This window comes from Electrona antarctica, assembly GCF_951216825.1.
Source record: "Electrona antarctica genome assembly, chromosome: 9".
In the NCBI taxonomy this organism is placed as follows: domain Eukaryota; kingdom Metazoa; phylum Chordata; class Actinopteri; order Myctophiformes; family Myctophidae; genus Electrona; species Electrona antarctica.
In genome coordinates this window covers 30,619,767-30,642,643 of record NC_136790.1, presented here as the reverse complement: position 1 = coordinate 30,642,643, position 22,877 = coordinate 30,619,767, and the positions used below count along the sequence as shown (strand labels likewise).

The 22,877-nt window shown below is 41.9% G+C and overlaps 1 protein-coding gene across 1 annotated transcript in view; it reads left to right on the top strand.

Moving 5' to 3' along the window:
- The window catches only part of quob (quattro b), a 41,125-nt gene that overhangs the window by 5,132 nt on the left and 13,116 nt on the right, over positions 1-22,877 (top strand). Inside the window, exons 2-13 of the mRNA XM_079510639.1 lie at positions 7,614-7,811; positions 8,758-10,426; positions 12,041-12,097; positions 12,352-12,475; positions 13,827-13,920; positions 14,853-14,939; positions 15,038-15,154; positions 16,670-16,768; positions 16,871-17,019; positions 18,256-18,394; positions 18,749-18,874; positions 22,617-22,814. Coding sequence (XP_079366765.1) covers positions 7,614-7,811; positions 8,758-10,426; positions 12,041-12,097; positions 12,352-12,475; positions 13,827-13,920; positions 14,853-14,939; positions 15,038-15,154; positions 16,670-16,768; positions 16,871-17,019; positions 18,256-18,394; positions 18,749-18,874; positions 22,617-22,814 — 3,057 coding nt within the window. The remainder of the gene's footprint in view (positions 1-7,613; positions 7,812-8,757; positions 10,427-12,040; positions 12,098-12,351; positions 12,476-13,826; positions 13,921-14,852; positions 14,940-15,037; positions 15,155-16,669; positions 16,769-16,870; positions 17,020-18,255; positions 18,395-18,748; positions 18,875-22,616; positions 22,815-22,877) is intronic.

Below are 22,877 nucleotides of genomic sequence, written 5' to 3'. Positions count from 1 at the left end.
ATTATCATCATACAATATCTAAATGCATACCTTTTGGACTTTTGGTTAAGCCTCTGCTAAAAAGAAACCTTGAAAGAATTGCAAGTAAGAGTATCTAGCTCTATAACACCTGATACCTGAATTTTCCTGTGGGGAAAGTATTCTTATCCATCCAACCAATCTGTTTCCAACTCCCTTCCTGAAACTGTATTTAACTGTTCTCTGATTGGATAATTTGTGTGTATTAGTCACTGCTTGTTTTGGGAGGAGAACTGTATGATTGTCTAATGTCCCACCATGACCTCATGCCCAACTCAGAGACTAAACAATTTGCTGTTGTTATGATTGGGTCGGTGTTGTCTAAAAGTTTGTACTGATGAGTCAACAGGCCTACTGGCGGGTCACTCCTGACCTGGTTAAATACCTCCTGTAAGATAATTCTTACAGGAAGTCTGAGTTCCTGTGGGCTTGCAGGTTTCCTTTTCTGAAGATGATATCCATCATTTATCAGAAAAATGTGATGCAAATACCAGCAGCCGGTCACACAAAAGGACAGGGTAATTTTGCTCAAGTGAATCCATAATAAGCAAAATGCAGGTAGCTAACCTTCTTTAAGCTTTTGACCTTTTGTTCTTGGTGCTCAAAATTGAAGTAGCCTACAGTCATTATTCAATGACGTCTCAGCACCTTGTTTATACTGCAGCTGAAATCCCGATCAGGACTTTCTTTGACCAAAGCCTGAGGCAATGTCTTTAATATGTGTAATTATATTTCCAAAGTGCTCGCTATAGCACATCACCTGAGGGTCTCTGTGGTATAGAACAAAGAAGGATCAGACCTTTATAAGTTTAACAGATGCCTCTGTCTAATCCACTCTAGCAAGTCAAGCCATGTCAGACAATGACCTTTGTCAGAGAATGAGGCTCTTCAAGAGTCCAGTGCTTGTTGAACAGAATTAAAGCACATGGTAAACTGGACAATAGCAGGCAGAGGCAAAGCCATATATTCTCTATCACATGAATAGGTAGGTGGACATCAATGGAATATATGGCAGCAATTTATAATTGTCTTCATTATAGCTTTAATCTGTAGATAGTTTTTTTATTAGTCTAGGCTCTGTGGTTGAACAAATGTCTCTGAGCAAGGAGTCCCCTTTAGGAAATGTTAGGAACACATTCATGCTCCCATGATATAAATGCAGCAAACAGAGTTGATGTCTTGTAACATAGTTTTCAAAACATACCTATTTACAGCACACGCACATTGGCGGTGGGTGCTAACTGCTAATCCAATGAAACTAGGGATATTTCACTTTCAAAAACCATTTTGGTCAATATCGTCTATAGATAGATAGATAGGAATACTTTATTGGCAGTTTAAAAAAATTACAAAAAGTGACATCATTTTAGAAAACGCCAAATGGACTATACACAAAAAATACCTCCAGCTTGTAACATAAAACTATACACAAACATACTGTACAAACAACCATGAAACAAAAAATAATCCTTGTACGTATATAAGGCTGGAGCTATACAGTACACAAAGGACAAGAGGTACCCTGAGAGAAGAATCCAGAGCATGGGAGATGGGGTATCCGGGGTTGGAAACTAACTATGACCAGTTAGTGTGAAGATGGAGTCATGATTTAAGGTATTTCCTAAATATATTGCAAGAGATTTTAAGGATTTCAGGGCTGGAGGGAGTCTACTCAGGGTTTTGTGAGCACTTATTTCATTGTATTATTATTATTTTTTTCATTCTAAAAATATATATAAAAATTCAAAAATAAATGAAAAAAGTAATTGAAAAAACACGGCCCATATTAGTCAACCGAACCAAGGACGGGTGTTTTCGATGTAACTATTTTGAGTTTGAAGTTACAATGAGTTTGTATACAGTAGAAAGGGTGCGGCACAGCTAAAATGAATATCAAATATCTAAATACAAAATCAAGCAACTTAAAAACTATCTGGGGTGCTCACATAAGCCTGAGTAGACGATAAAACGACAAAACCTTTTTTTGAGAGAAATATCCCTTTAAGAGAGGTAGATTTACTTTATTTGCAACAACATTTCTATCCTGTGATTGAAACGATGCAAATAATTAAAGTACTGCATCCTTCCTTGACCTGGAAAAGGGGTGTGGGCTCTTTGTACCATTGTGTTACCATTGTTTGCAAACAGAGGGATTTGCATGTACATTTCCCTTGGTATTGCTGCTTTAGCACTGGGCTTCAGACAATTAAATAGCTATTTATGGTTATTATGTAGCCTACACTAATTTGGTGCTGGTTGAGTGTCAAAATAAACATTGTAACATTAGAGCACAATAACAAAAACGGTCTGTTGTTAACTGTATAAACACACAGATGTTGATCCTGGGGAGAAGTAATGGGAAGCAATGGGATACTAAAGAACTCATAACACTGCGGCTCCTTCAGCTCTCTTCCAAGTTCACCTGGCTAGTCTGTCTGAACAGTGTCCGAGTTATGTTGACTGTTCATTCACAGAGATACATACAACGGAACCACCCATGATGGGCCAGGGGAGAAAATAACCTTCCAGAACTTGTCTTTCATCAATGTCAACAGGAACCATGTTAAAAGAGCTTTTTAGCTTCAAACTCTCATTGCACCATTGCTTGGTGCAATGAGAAATTAAAACACACACTCACCAGGCCGAAGGCACCAGGAGGCCACAACCCGACCTGCCCTGGTGGAGACCTGTGCCCTGAGGGGCACTTTATCTAGTTTACGACTTATTTGCTATGGCTGATTGATTGCAAAACTGTCTGGGTTAGTTTCCTAACTTCATGTGGGACAAGGGTTTGCACAGAAAAATTGTTAATAAAATGATGTTATGTCTGTATAGCACATGCGTAGACACTGTACAGAACATGAATTAAAATATCACTTGCATACTGGGAAAAGGCTGTGAGTCCACTGTTAGCTTTGAGACATACAGTAGAAGTTGAATCAAATTCTTAACAGCTGTCATGCATTACTATGCAAGGACCAGCCTCAAAGGTATTTTGTTCTCCAGGCCATAATCTATTGTGACAGATGTGCACAATCAGAAAAAGGATGCATTCTTTTCTGCTGAGGCCATGTAATGTTTCCAAGAGATACAAAGACTAAGACTCATTATTCAAATATTGACACTGGCATGGCATGCAAATATTTACATCCCACACAACACTGCTAATATAGAGACTAGTCTCACAGAAAGAAAAGAAACGCGTCCAGGGTGCCGGCCCGGTTCCGGCGAGCCGCCCTGCTTCCGAAATGGTTGAGAAATGACAGAGTTACCGTGTGGGGGTCCCCAGGGGGTCCCTGTACTGTACTGTACTGTCACTGTACTTATACTGTCACACCTGAAATCATCATATACAGTTAATATGTGTGTGTGTTAGGCTGCACAACAGTGACACTTGGTTGTGAAAACAAACCAAACGCTATTTTCGTGCTCGGACAGACAGTGACACTTGGTTGTGAAAACAAACCAAATGCTATTTTCGTGCTCGGACAGACAGTGACACTTGGTTGTGAAAACAAACCAAATGCTATTTTCGTGCTCGGACAGACCCAGCCAGGGACCCAGGGATCGAGCCAGGGACCCAGGGACCCAGCCAGGGACTGACACACATACAGTAGCTCCTTAATGAAGTGGTTGCACCACTTAAAGTGCGCTTTGAGGAGTGGGAGAGCAACACTGCAGGGAGGGAAGAGTGAAATGATGGCATGGATAACATGCCTATTTGCTACTGCTAGCTGCGTGGCTCCAGACCTGTACTTCTTCAAAATAGGTGGGTTGGTTCTGCTTCTCTCATGTGAATAAGCCTCAGCCCTCAGGGTGAGGCTTCTGAATAAATATTCGATTGGAATATACATGTACCGCACGCACGCACGCACGCACGCACGCACGCACGCACGCACGCACGCAAGCACGCACGCACGCACGCACGCACTCACGCACACACGCACACACACACACACACACACACACACACACTTAAGACTCACCCCTAACAACCGTAGTGTGCGAACTCTAGTACATAGTAATATGTGTTATAAAATGAGACAATTAAACATCAATAAGTGAAATGTCATCATCATCATCATTTTTCGATCGCGGTCGAGATCGTGGATTTCACAATATCATGCCAGACTTCCCGGTCCTTCATTGCCATCCCCAGTTCCTGCTTACTGATGCCTGTGTCCCTAGCGATGACATCAGGGAACGACAGTTTTCTACCTCTGGTCTGCTTTGAGGCAGGACTCCAGAGAAGAAGGGAAGATATAACCTCATTGTCAGCTCTGTAGCAGTGGCCGGCAAACTGTGTTCTTCTGGATCGGACTAGTGAAGAAACACAGGGAAGGTTGCCGTATATTATTAACACTATGGGACTATTAGAATAACGTGTTCCTTCCACACGCTACGTTAAGGAAACTTCCTCCTGTCAGGTGAAACGAAGCGGCTTGGGTTCCTCATGCATTGAAGGAAGCATGAGGTCAGTCCGTTGCTCTCCCCAGGTTGGCAGAGGGAGTGCAGCTCCCAGGATTACATTGTTAGACAATTGACACTGGGTGAAAAAAAAGGGTTACAAAAACAAAAACAATTTGGGAGTAAAAAGATCACATCCATGTGAAATGAGGGGCGCTCTTATCATCATACATCATCATGCATCATCTCATACTGGCCAATCAGAATGCCTGTTGCCACAAATTTCAGTCATATTTGGCAGACATTTTACCTAATTTCTCCTTTCATTGTCGATGGCAATTTTTGGCAAATATGACACGTGTGGGGTTGTCCCCACACGTCTCAAGATGACGTAAATTTCCCTTCATTGTCAATGGCATTTATTGTTTGTGTTGCGGACATTTTACGTCATATTTGGCAGACATCTGACCTAATTTCTCCTTTCATTGTCAATGGCATTTAATGTTTGTTTTGCAGACATTTACGTCATATTTGGCGGACAATTTTGACCTAATTTCTTCTTTCATTGTCAATGGCATTTGATGTTTGTTTTGCGGACATTTACGTCATATTTGGCGGACAATTTTGACCTAATTTCTCCTTTCATTGTCGATGGCAAATATGAGACGGGTGGGGACAAGATGACGTAAATCTTCCCTTCATTGTCAATGGCATTTAATGTTTGTGTTGCGGACATTTTGTGGGGACAAAAGCTGTAAATAGCGCCCCTCAAAAAAACTAAAATATACAGTACAAGCCATTCTCTCTCATAAAAAGATGATATGTGATATGGCTTGATCACTGTAATGTGTAAGAACTTGAAGTGTGATTAAACTTGAACCTGTGTTGATGTTTCCTCCTTACCACTTCACAAACCACATTTCTTTCTGTCTTCTGCAGTTGTGCTCGCTCACCTTTGAAAACGACCCAAAGGATTTGGCTTCAATCTTTCCCTGCTTCCGTGTGTTTTGTTTGGCCACGACCGTTCGGCACAGCTGGCTCTGGTAGCCTATGGCCAGGGCTTGGTTCAACAGCCTAATTCCTATGAGCATGGTTATGTGATGCAGGCATGTCCATGCAGTAAACATTAGCACCAAGCGTGACTCTTAACAGAGAAACAGTGTCCTTTTACACAGCTTCACTTTGAGACTCATGAGCTGGACCAGACGTTTCTTTGTTGGATCTTGTCTGTTTGAGTAAGATCAGAACCTGACCCTTGCCCACTTGAAGTATACCAGCTTAAATGAGGTGGAACTTGGCCCAACATGAAACAAGTGTTCACATACGCAGGCAAGACAGATTAAATCATACCAACATACTGCTAAAGGGCTTGTGATGAGGCCCAATCAAATGCCACCTTGATCTTCTGAAAATGGCAAAAAGAAATCCCCTTTTCTTCTCCTGCTCCTGCTCTGCCTGCTCATGTTGAGAAGATGAAACAAAGCAAACACTCGTTGGGTGGATTGCTGATATATTGCTCGTATAGGCTAATACTGTACTGTATGTTCTAGTGATCACATTTTTACAGGTGAAAATGGCTGAGTACAGTTCGATTAGTAATCTGCTTAAATTCAGCGAGTCCTCTCGTCTGATCTGATTCGCGTGAAAATAGAAGATCAACTAACCCCCCCCCCCCCCCCAAGACAAAAAACAAAGAAACACGTGAGTAGGTAGGCCTACTGAACTGTCGAATAAAACGCAGCTGATCCCAACATCCCATGAGCATCCCATGAGCATATTTATGCTCATACTGAAAACTATTTCACTTTCTTTTGGTTGCAGAAAGTAAAGCTGGCATTGCTTAAAGGCATTCCTTAGTACAGCTACAAAAGAGGCCAAGAAAATATATCCGTCGTGTGGTTTTACATTGTTGGATGTTCCTTGGTCATGTGGACGTTCTTTGGTCAAAGCTGTGCTGTCAGCACTAATCAAAGGTCTAAATAGACACCAGCCTTTGAAAGTGACCTTCCACGGCAGACATATACATACAGTATAGTCCATTTCACATAGTATATCATGCATGCATTCTAGGCAGACTACTGTACTATGAAATGTCTTAGGATACGAATTGACTGCACTGATACAGAAAGTTAATTTGCTGTTAATAGAAATTGGAGATTATAGATTTATGTATTTAGGATTGCAAAACTTTTTGTTTTTACACAAGTTTCTTAATATCACAACCAAGTCACGATAGGACTGTCTACTGTTAACCCCCACAAAGTATAATAAGAAATGAAGAAGAGATGGAAGTGTGACATCAGCTAGGACTGACTTGACTACTTCAAAACGTTTGATGGAAAATGGTTCAGATAGACAGGAAATAACAATGTGTAGACGATTTGACAATAATGTATCATCTATAAACAGATTTTGAAATGAATGCAGTTGTTGAGTGCTACATTAATTTTCCAGTTCAGGGGTGCATAAGCATGAAATTCCTTGAACTCAAAGACGGTGCGGTGCATACATCTGTAGTTCACATCAGGTACCTTTTCAAATAAAGTGTTAGTTTATGGCTATCACATCTGCTCTGACAACCATCTGCTTCATGTTAAGAGATGTTAATTGTATACTTGAATGTGGAGGACAAGCCATGACATTAAAATATTATGCCAACATTTTTTGATTGTTCAAATGTCAATTACAGATGACTGTATGGAAAGCATATTGGGGATGTTTAACACGCAAGATTATAAATATTTTTTTTCTGCGTTACACTGGCGTACAGTGTGTAAAAATTAAGCGTACTATTATGCCTAGGCTTTCCCCCTTTTTTAGTTTTTTTCCACCTATAATGACATGCCCAAAATAGGGATGCCAGGGTTAATGTGGCTAAGGGGCCAGATTACTGGCACAAAAGACTTGGGTCATATTGGGTTACACTTTAACTCATGTTTCTAGGTAACTCCTTTGTCAGAAATCTGCATCTGGGTCATGTGTTCATTTGTTTTTGTTTCTGCTTGTATTAGTTTACAGGGAGGTTCGTTTCCTGTGGGTTGGAATGAAAATTGCACGCTTGCAAGACAGAGTTGCTGGCACTTGGTTGCCAGTAAACGTATCTCCTCCTACTCCTTTTTGTTTTCAGTCAGACACTCGCCCATCAAGGTCACATGAACTCTGATCTCCTATACCTTTCTGTTCTCCAGAACCCAGAATCTCTGGACTCATCCATCCAGAGCGCCCTGTCGGCTCTGTTCCCCCCCTTTGAGGCTACGGCATCCGTCGTCCTCTGCCAGCTGTTCCGTACCATCGAGGAGCGTTACCACGGCGATGCATTGCACTGCCTGCTGGACTTCCTCATTCCCTCCAAACATCTCCTGGAGAGTGTGCAACAGGCGGCATGTGTGAGTATGCAAGTGTACTGTATGTACAAATTGACACAAATTCACACTTCATTTGAACACTCTGGCATATTAACTTCTATTAAATCAGTTCATAGATAGTATGTTACAATATGAAGAGGGCTTTGGAGACTATCAGATGTAATTAACTAACAGTGCAGTTTAGTGTTTACTTTTATTACTTGACTGTTCCACTTTAAGATGTTTGTATTGCATGGATTCCAATTATTTATAGTGGCTCTATGCCCAGATATGCACGTGAGATAACACAGTTTAAGCTTGCTATTCACTACAGCTCAAGCTCAAGAGATTTATTTCAACAGTGTTTTAAGGACACTATTCTCTGGCTAAATCCAGGCTTCAACTACGTAACTCTTATTCATTAATATATAATGGGGTTAAATGTGAGCCTATGTCTCCTCCATTTATCATCAAATTCAAGTCAAGAGAGATGTTAAGTGCCCATTTAAAACTAAATAAACAAGGACAGCATTCCAAGTTGACTTTTTAATTGCCACATGGATGTTTTGGGCAAGATGCATGCCGTTCAGGGTGTGCTTGTCTTGTGCTTACCCCACAAGCAGTAGACACAGGTGCATGGGGTTAATGCTAACAACTGATACAACAGCAGTAGACACAGATGCATGGGGTTAATGCTAACAACTGATACAACAGGTCAATCCCAATGGGATACAAAATTGGGCCTCCTCTAATATAAATGGTTTCATGTTTTAGTAGCCAATTAAATTGACTACTAAAACATGAAAACATTTTTATTATACAGTCTTCAATGCAGTTACATTTGTCCATGTTATTTTCTGGTGTAGATCGAGTGGCCATCTCAGCTGAATGTTATCTATTCTATATCATTGACAATAAGGCATGGGGTTCAGGAGCAACTAAATTTTAAACACCCCATGAAACCATGCTCTTTTGTATCTCTACTTAGGCGACATACTCTGATGTGCTTTTCCGCTGTGAGGGATGGCCGCTGTGTCTTCATGACAAAACTGTCATCCAGCTAGCTCCGCTCAACCCTCTGCTACTGCGTCCGGGGGACTTCTACCTACAGGTGGAACCGTTTGGGGACCAAGCATCACGCATTGTCCTTAAAAGTCTTCTGGAAGAGGGGTGTCGTGAAGTGGAGGAGACGCCGATCCCCGAGACATCCTACCCTTGCATCTTCAGTGAAGACTGGCTGCAGGAAATCAATGAAGGACGCCATGGGACCCGGCTCTCACGTTGCTTGCTCTCCACAGACCAAGGAATAATAAAGTTGCCCTGGGTTAAGGTAGCCATTCCAGAGTTTTTAGATAAGCCCAAGGCCATGCTGCCCACTCCCTATGTCACCCATGAAGCTCCTCTCGAGTCGAAACACCTGTCAGTACCTTCCCATTTCAACTCTTCCACCCTCCCTTTGGAGAGCATGATTCTTCCTACAAGGGACAGAATCTCAGTGTCTTTGAGACTTGGGGATAGTTCCTCAAAACTTATCAAAATGGAGCGTGACAAACGTGTCCCCAAAATACTCTCCACATCCCAAACCAAGCCCGTGGGATGGGTTTCACCCAATACCTGGGACAGTCGGAACTATCGTGAGATAGAGGGTGATTATGTGGACCTTGTTGATTTTGCCAAGGAGAAGGAGGCTTTGGCAAAACTGGACAGCACTCCAAATCCTACTGCACCTCTTTTGTTCAAACCAGTCAGGCCACCTCCACCTATACCTATAGGCAACAGTGCCCCCTGTGGGCCACCTCCACCTATACCTATAGGCAACAGTGCCCCCTGTGCACGTACCCTGAAATGTTCAGAGGAGCCCTGCACGCCATGCAGTCAGAGAAAGCTAGGGCATGAACCTACTGACCTAGAGTTGAAATGTAGATATAGAGATTCTTACATGGCAGCTTTACGGAACCCAGTTCCTTTTGAGAAGGGAAGTGTTGATCTTTTGGCTGCCCTGGATGAGGTTGGGATTTGCGAAGAGCTGGAGTCTGGATCCCAGAACACAAATGCAGTTCACACGGATGAGCAAGACATGTCTTATAACCACTGTATTGAAGCAACCATAAACCATGAGCCACATGAAAATGGACTATGCTGTGAAACAACAATGCCACATTTTGTGCCACCCCTCAAACAACCACCCAGTAGTTTAGAATCAGGAAATGCAACGGAATTGCCCGTTGCTCATATATTACCCCCTGGGGGTGACTATAGCCAGGAAGCAAAGAGAAATCCAATTTCCCACCAAGTAGTACATAACTCTAAGGGGCATCTACTGCCAGGTGCTCCTCAGCCTGTCTTGGAGGCCTGTGATAGAAGCATTGCAGCACACCAGATGGTGGAGGTGATTAAACCTTCGGGGAAACACAAAGCCAAACTCAGGTCTCTGTCCACAGTGTCGGAGATAGTCAAAGGAAATCCGCTTCTCCATAAGGCCAACAACAGGAGCTACAGTGACATCTGTCCTGAAATGATACCCAACATACTGCAGTGTCAGAAAGACACAGACCTGGGTCTGGTCTCTCCAAAGATGGACAGGCGACATTACAGTAAAGACACAGACCTGGGTCTGGTCTCTCCAAAGATGGACAGGCGACATTACAGTAAAAAAGGTACATAATAAGGTGTGTTTTGTAGCCGCTGACAAAGCAAAGGATAAAATGTAAATGTTTTAATAATAATAATGGCAGAGCGTATGTTGAACATGTATCATGTCAGTGATGTCACATAAATTAATCAAAGAGTTAGGCCGAAAGTTTAAACATTTTTAGGTTTTATTGCCAGAGGGCAATGAAACACTCACACACACACAGTTTGTGCAATATTATGATTATTATTATGATTATTATGATCATATATTATTGTTTATTTTGACAGTATTACTGCACAACCAGCTGAGTTTTATGATGCACTGCTTGCTCTTATAAGGGCCACTGAACCCATTCTGTCCAAACAGACTGATTGAAACTCAACTGTGACCTGCAGTGCTTTGGGGAGCGTGCTCCGTAGGGTCACAGTTCATGAGGGCACTTCATGATGAGAGGGTTCAAAGGGCGTAGGTCGGACTTGAGTATGATGTTTCACAGGGGGATTCCTCCTTGGCTCTGTGGCTTCCTGAGCAGAATGGGAGCATTCACGTCATTCCTTTTACCAGTGGACAGAAATAGCCTGCCACCCTTCATTCCATGGGAGGGCTTGTGTGCCAACTGTGGACAGCATAACAGGCAGGAGGAAGCTGCCTATCGTCGCTGTCGGGTGGAAACCTTGTATGTCCAAAACCGTTCCTTTTTTATTATTATCATTATTATCATTTTTATTGAATAGTGACAATAGCCGAAGATTACAATGCATGCAATGCATTCATTTACTAAATCAATATTGAAATGTGCAGATACAAGGTTTCTGCCCGACAGCGACGATATGTGTACATCACAGTAAAGTACAAGTGTAAAAATGTACAGTGTACTGTGTACACACCCTCACACCCATAGAAGAACAACTTGACATCTCAAGTGAAGATATGCTTGTCTCAGACTATTAAAGCAGCCATGAGAGTGAACACAGACAAGACTTTGTGCTTTAAAGAGGGGCCAATTAGGATGTCTGAAATCAAAGCCAAGCTTAGTAGCCTGGCCAGCAGTGTTTTGTTACAGAAACCATGTCCAGCGTTTTAAAAGCTGTCTGTGCACAGTTGTGCAGCTGCGTTGGGTAGGTCCATGTTGAAAGAGGACTGTTGAGAGTTATGGCTCTCATGAAGAATTACTCCCAGTATTAACAGGGCAAGGTTGCTGGACACTGGACAGGATATACAAGTCAGCAATTATAGCGACCAGTATAAACAGGATTGTTCTATTGTTGTTGTTTTTTTCATGTGTAGAAGAAACATGTCCTCTGATGAATTTAAAAATACACTCAAATTATATTGCATAGGCTACTGAAAACGAACTCCTCCATAGTTATAATGTATCTGTCATGTATTAGGATTTTTCAGTTTTATGCTTTTACCTTGTATTTTCTTTAACCTTTCGTCTTTTTACTCAGTCAGTTCACATGCTTGTGACATACATACTGACCTTTAGACTCCCACTTAGGCAAGGGTGAATTTCCCCCCACCTCAAACGGGCCTCATTCTAAACTACACAACTCGAAGACAGACAAACCATTGTGTCTGCAAGTAGAAAAGGCTTTATCCATTTCTGATGTTTCTCTGTCCTCCCCAACCCAAGAATCCAGCTTCAGAGACGTCAGCGGTCTGCTTCAACTGGGCATTATCTCTTTACCAGGTACACACCATGCATATTAGCAGTAGCAGTACATTTGTTTATTTAAGCTTTGTATACATCTATTGTTTTGTTTGTTCATCTCTCAATTCATCACCTAATCCCTAATTAGTTCAAGTCTCAAATATGTTCTGTTTTTGTCCAAGCACAAATGCACAGATTTATATCATTTGCCAATTCACCACTGTCTTTTTGATCCTACAGAATAACATGACATTAGTGTGTTATGCCCATGTGTGCGCTCTGCCTATCCCTAGGTGGCAGGGACAAGACAGGCAGAGCAGTGGTAGAGGTTCATGCAGGCAGGAAGGAGTGGACATCCCCTCTAGTGTCAGCCTCAGGTGTCTGCAGGTTGCTGCTCTACCTTCATGCCATACCTAGGTAGGCTACCTGTACACCACAAACACTGAATGAAATGACTTTGTTATAAAGTGATTGATACATCTGGGACAGACTTCAACAGGAGGCCTGGGGGCACTAGGGGGGTCGCAGTGTTACTCAATGTCTGAGAATACAGATCAACATGAATTCAACATTTATGATATCATGCAAATGTCTTATTTCTCCTTTGGACACTAGAGGGAGACTAGACTACAACTTCCGCCTGTGTTCTTACAGGCCTGTTGTTTAGTCAGTGCTTCAATGTTTCGGCTATTACTAATTCTATGTTTTTACATATTACTATGTCCTAAATCAGGAAATTTGATCACAGCGGAGACAAACCATACAGTATAGTTTGTCTGTGTCTGAGACAAATTAAGCAAATACATAAAGGTGCACAATAATAAGCACAAGCAATGATGCAGCGTGCATGGGGCTGGGGTTGAGATCACGGTTAGAGTTGTTACAGTTGAGTAGGTTCTTGGTATGAGGAATAGGTAAGAGCTTCTGTCTGTTTGATTGAATGTGTCATTGCCTGAACCTGTGACTTCAAGGGAGCGCCGCAAATTCTCCCCGCAAGGGCTGTCTAGATTACCGTGCTTCAATGATCTAGTCTTTGCATACAACTTGTTTTACATAGATATCACCATAATAAACCAGGCATTATATAGATGAGGTGAAACGTATGGGTATACCGGTGATGTACCGTATCTCTTTAGAAAACACATCACAATTTAGTTATCACACCCGGGTCTCTTTGCAATGGATACCTTTTGAATTATTTCACTTTTTCACGTGTCACCACTTCAACTTGTACAACTGTTTTTACCCATGACCCTGTCCAACATTCTCCCAGGCTGTCCCATTGTTAAAACACAAGTGTCCTTAGTTCTACTACCACAACATACATTTACAGCTGTCTGTGTTTACACTGGACTTAATGGATGAGACTTTGAGGTTCAAGGTACCACTCTGCTAGTAAAACAGCTCGGCCTGTTGCCTGTAAAGAAGCATGCTGCCTGCAAGAACAACAGCATAGCCTGCAGGCAGACTGACTGCCAACCGTCTGGTATGCAGCACCTTGCTAGAACTGAAAGCCACATCTCATTTAGTCTCACACACTGGTAACATAAGAAGAGGCCATTAGGGTAGTTTGCGAAGGCGTCAAAAGTGTGGGATAGGATGTGTGAAGGGGGAGAGAGAGCGAGATGGCAAGAAAGAGAGAGAGACAGAGATAAGGAGTTGATAAGTGAGGCGTAAAAGCTCTTGAATGCCACTTCAATCAGATAAAGATTTTTACGATGAAGTGAACACGTCTTATGCGCTCCAACACGACTTTGTGTTTTCCCAGGCAAGATGTCAGAGATTTGGGAATGACTCTGGTAATTGATGCCAGGAAGAAGACTCCTTCACCCCTCCTCTACAAAGCCCTGCTGATGGCCCAGGTTGGAACGGCATCAGAACACACGCACGCACGCACGCATGCACGCATGCACGCATGCACGCACACAGAGAAAGAGAGAGAGAGAGAGAAGAGAGAGAGATGAGAGAGAGAGAGAGAGAGAGAGAGAGAGAGAGAGAGAGAGAGAGACAGAGAGAGAGAGAGAGAGAGAGAGACAGAGAGAGAGACAGAGAGAGATTGAGAGAGAGAGAGAGAGAGAGACAGAGAGAGAGAGAGAGAGAGAGAGAGAGAGACAGAGAGAGAGAGACAGAGAGAGGAGAAAGAGAGAGAGAGAGAGAGAGAGAGAGAGAGAGAGAGAGAGAGAGAGAGAGAGAGAGAGAGAGAGAGACAGACAGAGAGAGAGACAGAGAGAGAGAGAGACAGAGAGAGAGAGAGAGAGAGAGACAGAGAGACAGAGAGACAGAGAGAGAGACAGAGAGAGACAGAGAGAGAGACAGAGAGAGACAGAGAGAGATTGAGCATAAAGCACAGTGCCATCAAGCTGTCAATTTAGATTTACAGATAGGAATTTCGGTGCACAGATGATTAGTCAACAAGGGACTGGTTTCGGGTGAAGCAAATAAGGCGTTTACTGTAAATGCAACATGATTCATCAGTGCAAGTTTGTTCAGGCTTTTACATTTCTAGTGAAATAAATGTTTAATTTAAACAAAAAACACTAGGGGGAGATATTTCCATCTTTATAAAAGTAGAAATGTAGCCTATTTGATCTGATTTACTAAGCATGGTGTGAAAGAGATGATGGTGAAGGAAACATTTCATTGTATTGTGCAGTGTTGTTTACCCTTGCGGCCGTCTATTACATTATCTCAAAGAATCCTCAGTTGAACTTGAATGTTTTATTATAATGAACTGTCTATGAGGATATTAAATCATGTCATGGTTTGTCATTGATTGATTGAATGTCTGTTATAGGAGCAGGCCCTCCATGCTGTCCACAGCATCCTAATGCTGGTTGAAAAGGACACGTGTCCACGACCTGAAAGACAGCCCGGCTTACAGGTCACAAACATAGCCTGCAACACTACCTCTTCTGTGCATTGTCAATTTAGTGAGACTATAATAACTGTTCTGACATCGTCTATTTCTGTGTCCATTAGATGGATGTGGTGACCTCTATGAAAGCCCTCAACAAAATGGTGGAGGTCCCACATTTAACCTCTGACCTGGGTGGGACCTTCACTTATAGCCATGCTGACTGGCTGCAGTTCCACCAGGTACGGGATATGTTGGATGTCAAAGGTGAAAGCTGGTTAAAAAAAAGAAAAAATCTAAAATTTCATGTACAAGCCCACAACGATCTACGATCTACTTTTAGTTTGGCTCTTTGCTATTCTTTGAGACACATACGGTTATTTCTGGGCATGGCTGAATCCGCCATTCCTTCATGGGGTGAAAACAACACAGCTTACTATTGAAATTTCATTAGGGAATGTACACATTGTATGTTTTTTGTTTTTTTCATCATAGTGCAACATGGTGAAGTATTGTAGTTTTGTAGTAAGTATTGTAATGAAAACGGGACAACATGGTGAAGTATTGTAGTATTGTAGTAAGTATTGTAATGAAAACGGGACAGCCAAATTACATTCTACACACATCCGAGTTTTTGCGGAGTCAAACAAAAAAGAATTACGTGATGTTGATCCCCTTCTCCTATTCGCTCATACTAGGACATGACAATGATGAAGTATAGTGGTTAACTTCTTAATATTTTTAGGGCTCCTGTGGCTGCATGTTGTAGATTGTCTAAATATCTAATTTTCGGTTTCCTTGGTATAGGATGTTCTTTACAGCAAAATATCTATTGTTCCCACCGGTCCCACACTCAGACTCATTAACCTTGCAGTCAGGGAGTTGGTGGACACAGCTGTTCAAACACAGGTCACCCACTGAGGAGGACTCTGTACCCCCACACGCTTTTAAGATTAATTACCACTGTTGTCTTTAATCCCAGGATGAGATTTAGCACTCTTGGTTGTAGGCGGGGTTGGGTGAAAATAATTGAAAATTCATAATTCTACATGATGGATTAATTTATTTGTTATGCTAAAAAGCACCAACCTACAATTTAATGAGTGGGAGTAGATTAATGTAGTTATTTTTTGCATAGTAAATAAGTTATACTGTATGTTGTTGATTCACACAAAACTTCATTAATCCCGTTCTTTCACTCTGACCATTCTTGCGGTGGATTAAGACGTATTTTGCCATGGTTCAACATTAGTTCAATATCAAGCAATACAAGCAATCCTTGTTGATCAATTTAGGAACTATAATAATTTATTAAAAACTGGAGATGAAATGGGTGCCTGGAACCTACTTGATTAAATTGCTGTCTGGTCTAATAATAATAATATTTATTGTCCTGAAGGAAATTTGTCTTTACAGGTCTGTTCAAACACCCACACCAAAACAACACATAGCACATAACACGAAGACAATACAAAAACATACTATTCCCAAGGAATACATTTGCAGATACTAATTTAGGGCTTAAAATATTGTATAATATTTCCCTTATATGTAAATTGTCAGAACAATTCCCCCCAGACCTACATGTAGTGCATGCATGGCCTCAGGTTAGCACTGCCTGTAGTTCTTCCAGTGGGCACCAGAGCGCGCCAATGAGCGTTTTAGCTCATTTCCACCACCATGCCCATGATTCTCTTAAAATATACAGCCATTTGTTGAGTTCACCTCCTTTGTGTCATGCATTCAATTTATTTCAGAGACTGCTCTCTTTCATGGCTGACCTGCAAGGGGCAGACAGTCTGCTCCAGAGGGCTATTAAGAAAGTGGATGGCAGTAAACAAATGGACTCTACCCAGGTAATTCACAAGCCACCACATGGCTGAATTTAATTAGGCTGCTACAGAATTGCTTTTGTCTTTGTTTAGGGTCAGGATTTTCATACATTGTGATTTCTACAGGATGTGCAGCTATGCATCTTGGATCAGAGGACATTAATGAAGGAGGTTCTGGAGGACACCCGATTGGTCACCCTGCAGAGAGAGGGTGGGGCTATACTGGCCCGAATGAAGAAAGAGGAGTTTCGTTTTCCACAGTCAGAGGACTACAGGTGTTGTTACCATGAACCGCCATGTGAAAATAATATTTAAACATTATTTTGACGCTGTGATACTGTTATCCGACGCACCTGTCCTCTGTAGGTGTGCATAAATACTGACTCTGTGATACTGACATAATTATGCCTACAAAACACAAATGAATTATGATGGCGTTGACAAGTCCCATCACTGAGTGGAATTAATTTAATCTTCCCAATCTGACTGACACCATTGTTTTTTATTATCTTCACAGCTAAGTATATGATGCCACTCTGGGGCTCCGTAATATTGCCTTTGGCTGTATTATAGGCCTACTTATTATTTCATGAGATTGCATCAAACATCATAAGCATACATAAATGCACCCTGGGGCTCAAACTCTGCAAGCACCAACATATCTTGTTCTACAGTACATCTCTCTATTGCTGAGTTATGAGCAATTTTCCTTTTGATCCTGACCTGGATTGTGACCTTCATGTTTTTGCCCCAAAATAAAGAAACATATCTCTGTTGGTGCAAACCCAGCCACCACCGACATATATTATTCTGTCACTAGATTGTGACCTTAACATTTGAACCATCTTTTTATGAACTCTTTGGGGCAGCCTAGTAACATACTAGGAACATACATGATCAATCATTAGGCATATGAAAACAAAGGCACCCTTATGGGTCAATTTGCACAGTCCCATAGTTATGAGGGTTTGTGGCCTAATGAAAAACCAACTAAGGGCCCTTGAAATTAAAAACATTTCAGAACCACTGCCACAGAATTCCATGAAAATCCAACTATTCTTGACCTTGGCCTTTTCTACTCAAAAGTTAAGTGGGGGCAGCCTGCTTGGTTTCATCCATTCATTCTCAGACTATACATTTCTAAGACAGACCCTTGAAAAAGAGATGGTTCATCTCAAGGGGTTACTCCTAATAAAGAATTTCAGAAAAGGGCCATTATAATACCCTGCCACACATGGAAGCAGGAAGGTATTTAAGTCCATCATCATAATGCAAACATGATAATGATGTACACATTTTTTTTTGTTGCAAAAACTAAAGATTATTAACATTTTAATAACAATGTCCATGTGTTTCACTTTACATTATGCAATGCATACATTGCATTTTCTTACTGTACGTCTATATACACATTATACACGCTGTTTATAATAGCCTCCCCGTGCACTACAAGCAGAGTGTTACATACTGTTCTTAATGTTTGTTAATGTTATTTCCCTCTATTCCTTCAGAGATGCTCTGGAGTCCATGACCGTTCTATATAACCAGGTGGAGGAGAAGCTTCATACCCTGGTGATGCGCTCCAATGAGTCTCTGCAGTGCCTTGATTTCCTCTACAAGCTCAGGGAGATGGAGGGCCAAATCAACACGGTACAATAGTTCTTCCCTTTGGTATGATTGGACTGTATTGGGCAAGGAGATCCTTGTATCAGCATTTAAAAGTGCATGAGCCCCAAAACATTTACTGATATTATAGCAACATAGGTTTTTCACAAAACTGTTAGCATTTAGAAGACATTTTTAGAATCGGCCTCATGTCTTAAAAATGAACACTATGGCCTACTGTGTACAGTAGGCCATACAGTACATTTCAAGCACAAACTCAATACAAAGGCTATCTAGATTCTACACTGTAGATAGTTAAGGAGAAGGAACATGATGACGCAAGGATAAACCACAGTAGTATGGTAAGCATTCATAACTCTGTGTCTGTGTACCTTGCAGGTGGGAACATGGTTCAGTGTGGAGGGAGAGCAGATACTGAAGGACTCGAATGTAACCGATAATGATTCCCTGGCGTCCACTGAGAAGGCCTTGCTGCACTTTGACTGCTTTCTTACACAGGCTAAGGTAACAGATCAATCAATCAAAGGTTACTTTACTGTACTACTGTATTTGGCTATTATTTTGTACACAGTATAAAATCCTCAGTGTTATCAATCCATAACTTTAATATGTCCTACCCGGGATTTGAACCCATTTGAGACCAAACCCTGCCAATATAGAATCACCGCTTGACCAGGGGAGACATTGCACTTATGAGCTTGAGAGACTTTTTTAGGAGTGGTGCAACCACTCCTATAGACAGCTATATGTGTGGCTGTGTCCCTGGGTCTGTCCCTGTGTCCCTGGGTCTGTCCCTGTGTCCGAGCACGAAAATAGCGTTATAGCGTTTGTTCACCACCAAGTGTCACTGTTGCACAGCCTAACACACGCCTTTATTAATAGTATCAAGTGAAGAAAGATGGACAGGAAAGATGGAGAGAGAGAAGGGGAGAGACATTCAGCAAAGATCGTCATGAACGGGACTCGAACACGCGACACGCTGTCAGGCCAAAGCCTATGGCCCTCATTTATCAATTGAGTGTAAATTCTGCCCCAAATTCGAGTGTAGGATTCATAGTACACCCACGTCGGGTCGGCATTTATAAAGTGATCGCAGACAGCTGATCCTTCCTAATTTCATTCCTAGCAGTAATAAATGTGACGGCTGAAATCAATCTGGCACGCCCTATGAAATCAAGCCTCGCCCTCGTTTTTGCGACATGAACTGCAATACGACCTGGAAACCATGGTTACAGGAAAAAAAAAGTTTCACTCACTTGCCTAAGTTGCCTTGCTGCCCCCTCCCATACACACACACAGACGCACGCACGCACACGCAACTTGTTGTATCTTAAATAAATAAACCTGCATGAATTAAATAAAGCTGTAGGACTACCCTGTCTGTTTCTCCTCTCGCTTCGCTTCCCTATTGCTGCCCGCCTCACCCCCCCGCACGCATGCACATATCGCAATTTGCAAGCAACTGTCACTGTGTTGTTAGTTGTATATTCAATTATTAAAGTCTTTATTCATTTAATATACAACAAGATATATTAGTGAACGAAAACCTGAACCTGTGAACCATGAATTATATAACAAATAGGCGCGCACACACGCTGCTGTTTTGCAAGGTGCATCTCCTGTCCTGTCTGTCTCTCTCTACCAATTGACCATGCACGTTCGAGAGTCTATTTAAATTGCCTCGCTGTCAACTGTCAATTATATGAATATTGCAGCCAAAACCGTAGCCTCATGTGGCACTGGACAGTGGTGGTGGTGGTGGTGGGCTGCAGGCTGGCTTAGCCTATACTATCTCCGATGCGTTCCCACTTGCGCTGGCACGGCACATTTGGCATTCGAGCGACGCGTCAGGTTTATTAAATGAGGAGGAGATTGCACATACTGTAACTCCAGAAAGACATCGGCCTGCTGTAGATTAGGCTACAGTAGGCTACCCATGTGGGACTCTCCGCGCTGCAGCACTGCACTATACTCTCCAACGTCCCGTCATGGAAATATTTCAGCACAGACAGCCCAAATCCTCGCATGTACAGTATGCGCTCATCATGCAAAACACTGTTTAAATGGCTTACGCATTTAATTGCAACATTTTTTTTAAATGCGCAATTTTAATTGCTTGCTTGTAAAGTTGGAAATCTCCTACTAATTTCATATGACACAAAGACACATCGTTGATGTATTCCTTTACTTTTTATATTTAGCCCATATACAGTTTTATATAAACATTTTAGGAGTGAATACATATGTTTCGATGCCTGTGACAGCCTCTCAGCTGGTCAAATAATGCTGCTCCGCTGTTCTACGACAGAAAAACAGGTGAGGACAAAGCGTACGACAGCTCCCGACCAGACGTGATTTTTGTCTTGGCACAAGATCATTTTCAAGCTTTGGCGCAAATCGTAAATGCCGAAAATTGCGGTAATTTCGGCGTACACCCATATTTTGGCGTACGCACGGTTGATACATGAGGGCCTATATGTGGCATGCGCCTGGACCACTTCGCCAGCGGGCACTCTTGAGAGGCATTATTAACCCATTAAAACTGGGAAAGCATCTGTGTGTGATTTAAGATTTTAGCATTGGCTATACAAAAATAGCAGATATACTAGCTCGTACATCTCGTACATTTTTGAAAAATCTTGAAAGTGTGAGAACTACTGATTTAGAAGACATTTGTAGAATCTGCCTCATGGTCTAAACACCAGTAGGTTAATTGTCAACCAGTAGGTGTCCTACCTGACAACAGAGTCTTCTCAATGGAGGAGTAGGGAGACCAGAGACCACCTCCAACCACTGCAGGTTATAACTAGAAAAAGTGCCCTTCTGGGCACAGGTCTCCACCAGGAGGATAGGAGTGTGTGTGATGTTTGGCAAAATGTTTAGGAGTAATATAAACATGTTTTTCTTCATTTTGTTGAGGAAATGCAGAGCCAGATCACTCATAGCATCTCTGAGGATAGAATTCTGGATGAGCGGCATTTTGAACGAAACGGGCCACTCTTTGGAACTTTGGAAGGCAGTGTTAGCCAATCAGTGTAGAATCTGAGAAATCCAACAGACTCGTCTTGATCACATGACTACAGAGATCATGTGTACCGATTTGCGTGAGATTTGGATGAAATCTGTGCGATTAACATAAGCAATGTGTTTTGCAGAAATCGGCCTCATGGTGGCGCTATAACCGGCAAAGGTGGAGGGATGCAGGGACAATGTTTTTCAATGGTCTCTAGGGAGTGCGCATACATAAGTTGTATACAGAACGATGCAGTTATAGCTAAAAACAGGAATTGGCCTGTTATAGCGCCACCATGAGGCTGATTTGGAAAGAAATGAGTGGCATGTCGTCCTCGGCTTAGTGGAAATGTGCGTGTATAATTTCATGGAAATTGCTCACTGTGTTTGTTATTTGTAGCATTTTGTTCGAAACGGACCAATCATGTGAGCTTTGGAAGCCAATCTTAGCCAATCAGGATGGAAGATGGGAAATGGGGCAGATCCGTGTTGATCACATGACTATGGAGATAGTGTATACCGAATTGTGTGATGTATGGATAAAATGTGTACGAGTAATCTACAGAAATGTGTTTTGCCTAAATCGGCCTCATGGTTGCGCTATAACAGGCCGTTGAAGAATATTTGGGGCAGAGGTTCGTCGTTGGCATCCAGGGAGTGTGTGTGCAAAGTTTGGCATGGATCGGGCCAACGGTGGCAGAGATTAGCTGGTAACGGACGGACAGAAGGACGGACGGACACACACACACACACACACGGACGGAGTGCAAAACATACTCTCTCCCCATGCCTTTGGCCTGGTGGAGACAATAACATACCATACAATCTGTATGGTTAAAATAAAGTTGTATTCTTTCAATTATTTAAACAACTTTAAATTAAATCTGAGAGTGTACAAAATCTAACCATTACATTAGTGCAGTCTCTGAGTTACAAATGGATAAATGAACACTGAGGATTTACTGTGTACACATAAGTCAAACCTGAATTTAAAGAAGTTGCGATAACGATTGAACTGACAGCAAACTTTTCTCATTACATTAAAGTGAGTGCCGAGTCTGCCAACATAACCCATTTTCTTTCCCTTCTTCACACTTGAACGAATCTAAATTATGGCACCCTAATTTGCATGCAAATATATAATAAAAGACATATCCATTATAGTCAAGATCCTTGATTATCTGCTGAGGTGAAATGCAGGTGTGGCTTCACATGTTATAATTCATTGTTGCAGGAGAGAAAACAGCACGCTTTGACCCTAGTGGCTGACATTGAGAACATTATGGGCGCCCATGAATCCACCCCCGAAACAGATGTTTTTCAGATCGTGGTCAGCACTTTCAAATCCAACATGGAGGAATTTCTGATGCGGGCAGAACAGAAACACAAAGAACTAGATAGAATGGTGCATTTCTACAGTTTCTGTGAACAGGTTGGTGAATAAACCCAAGGTTGCATCAGAACACAACTCTGTGCTTTTTCAAGGCACTTTAAT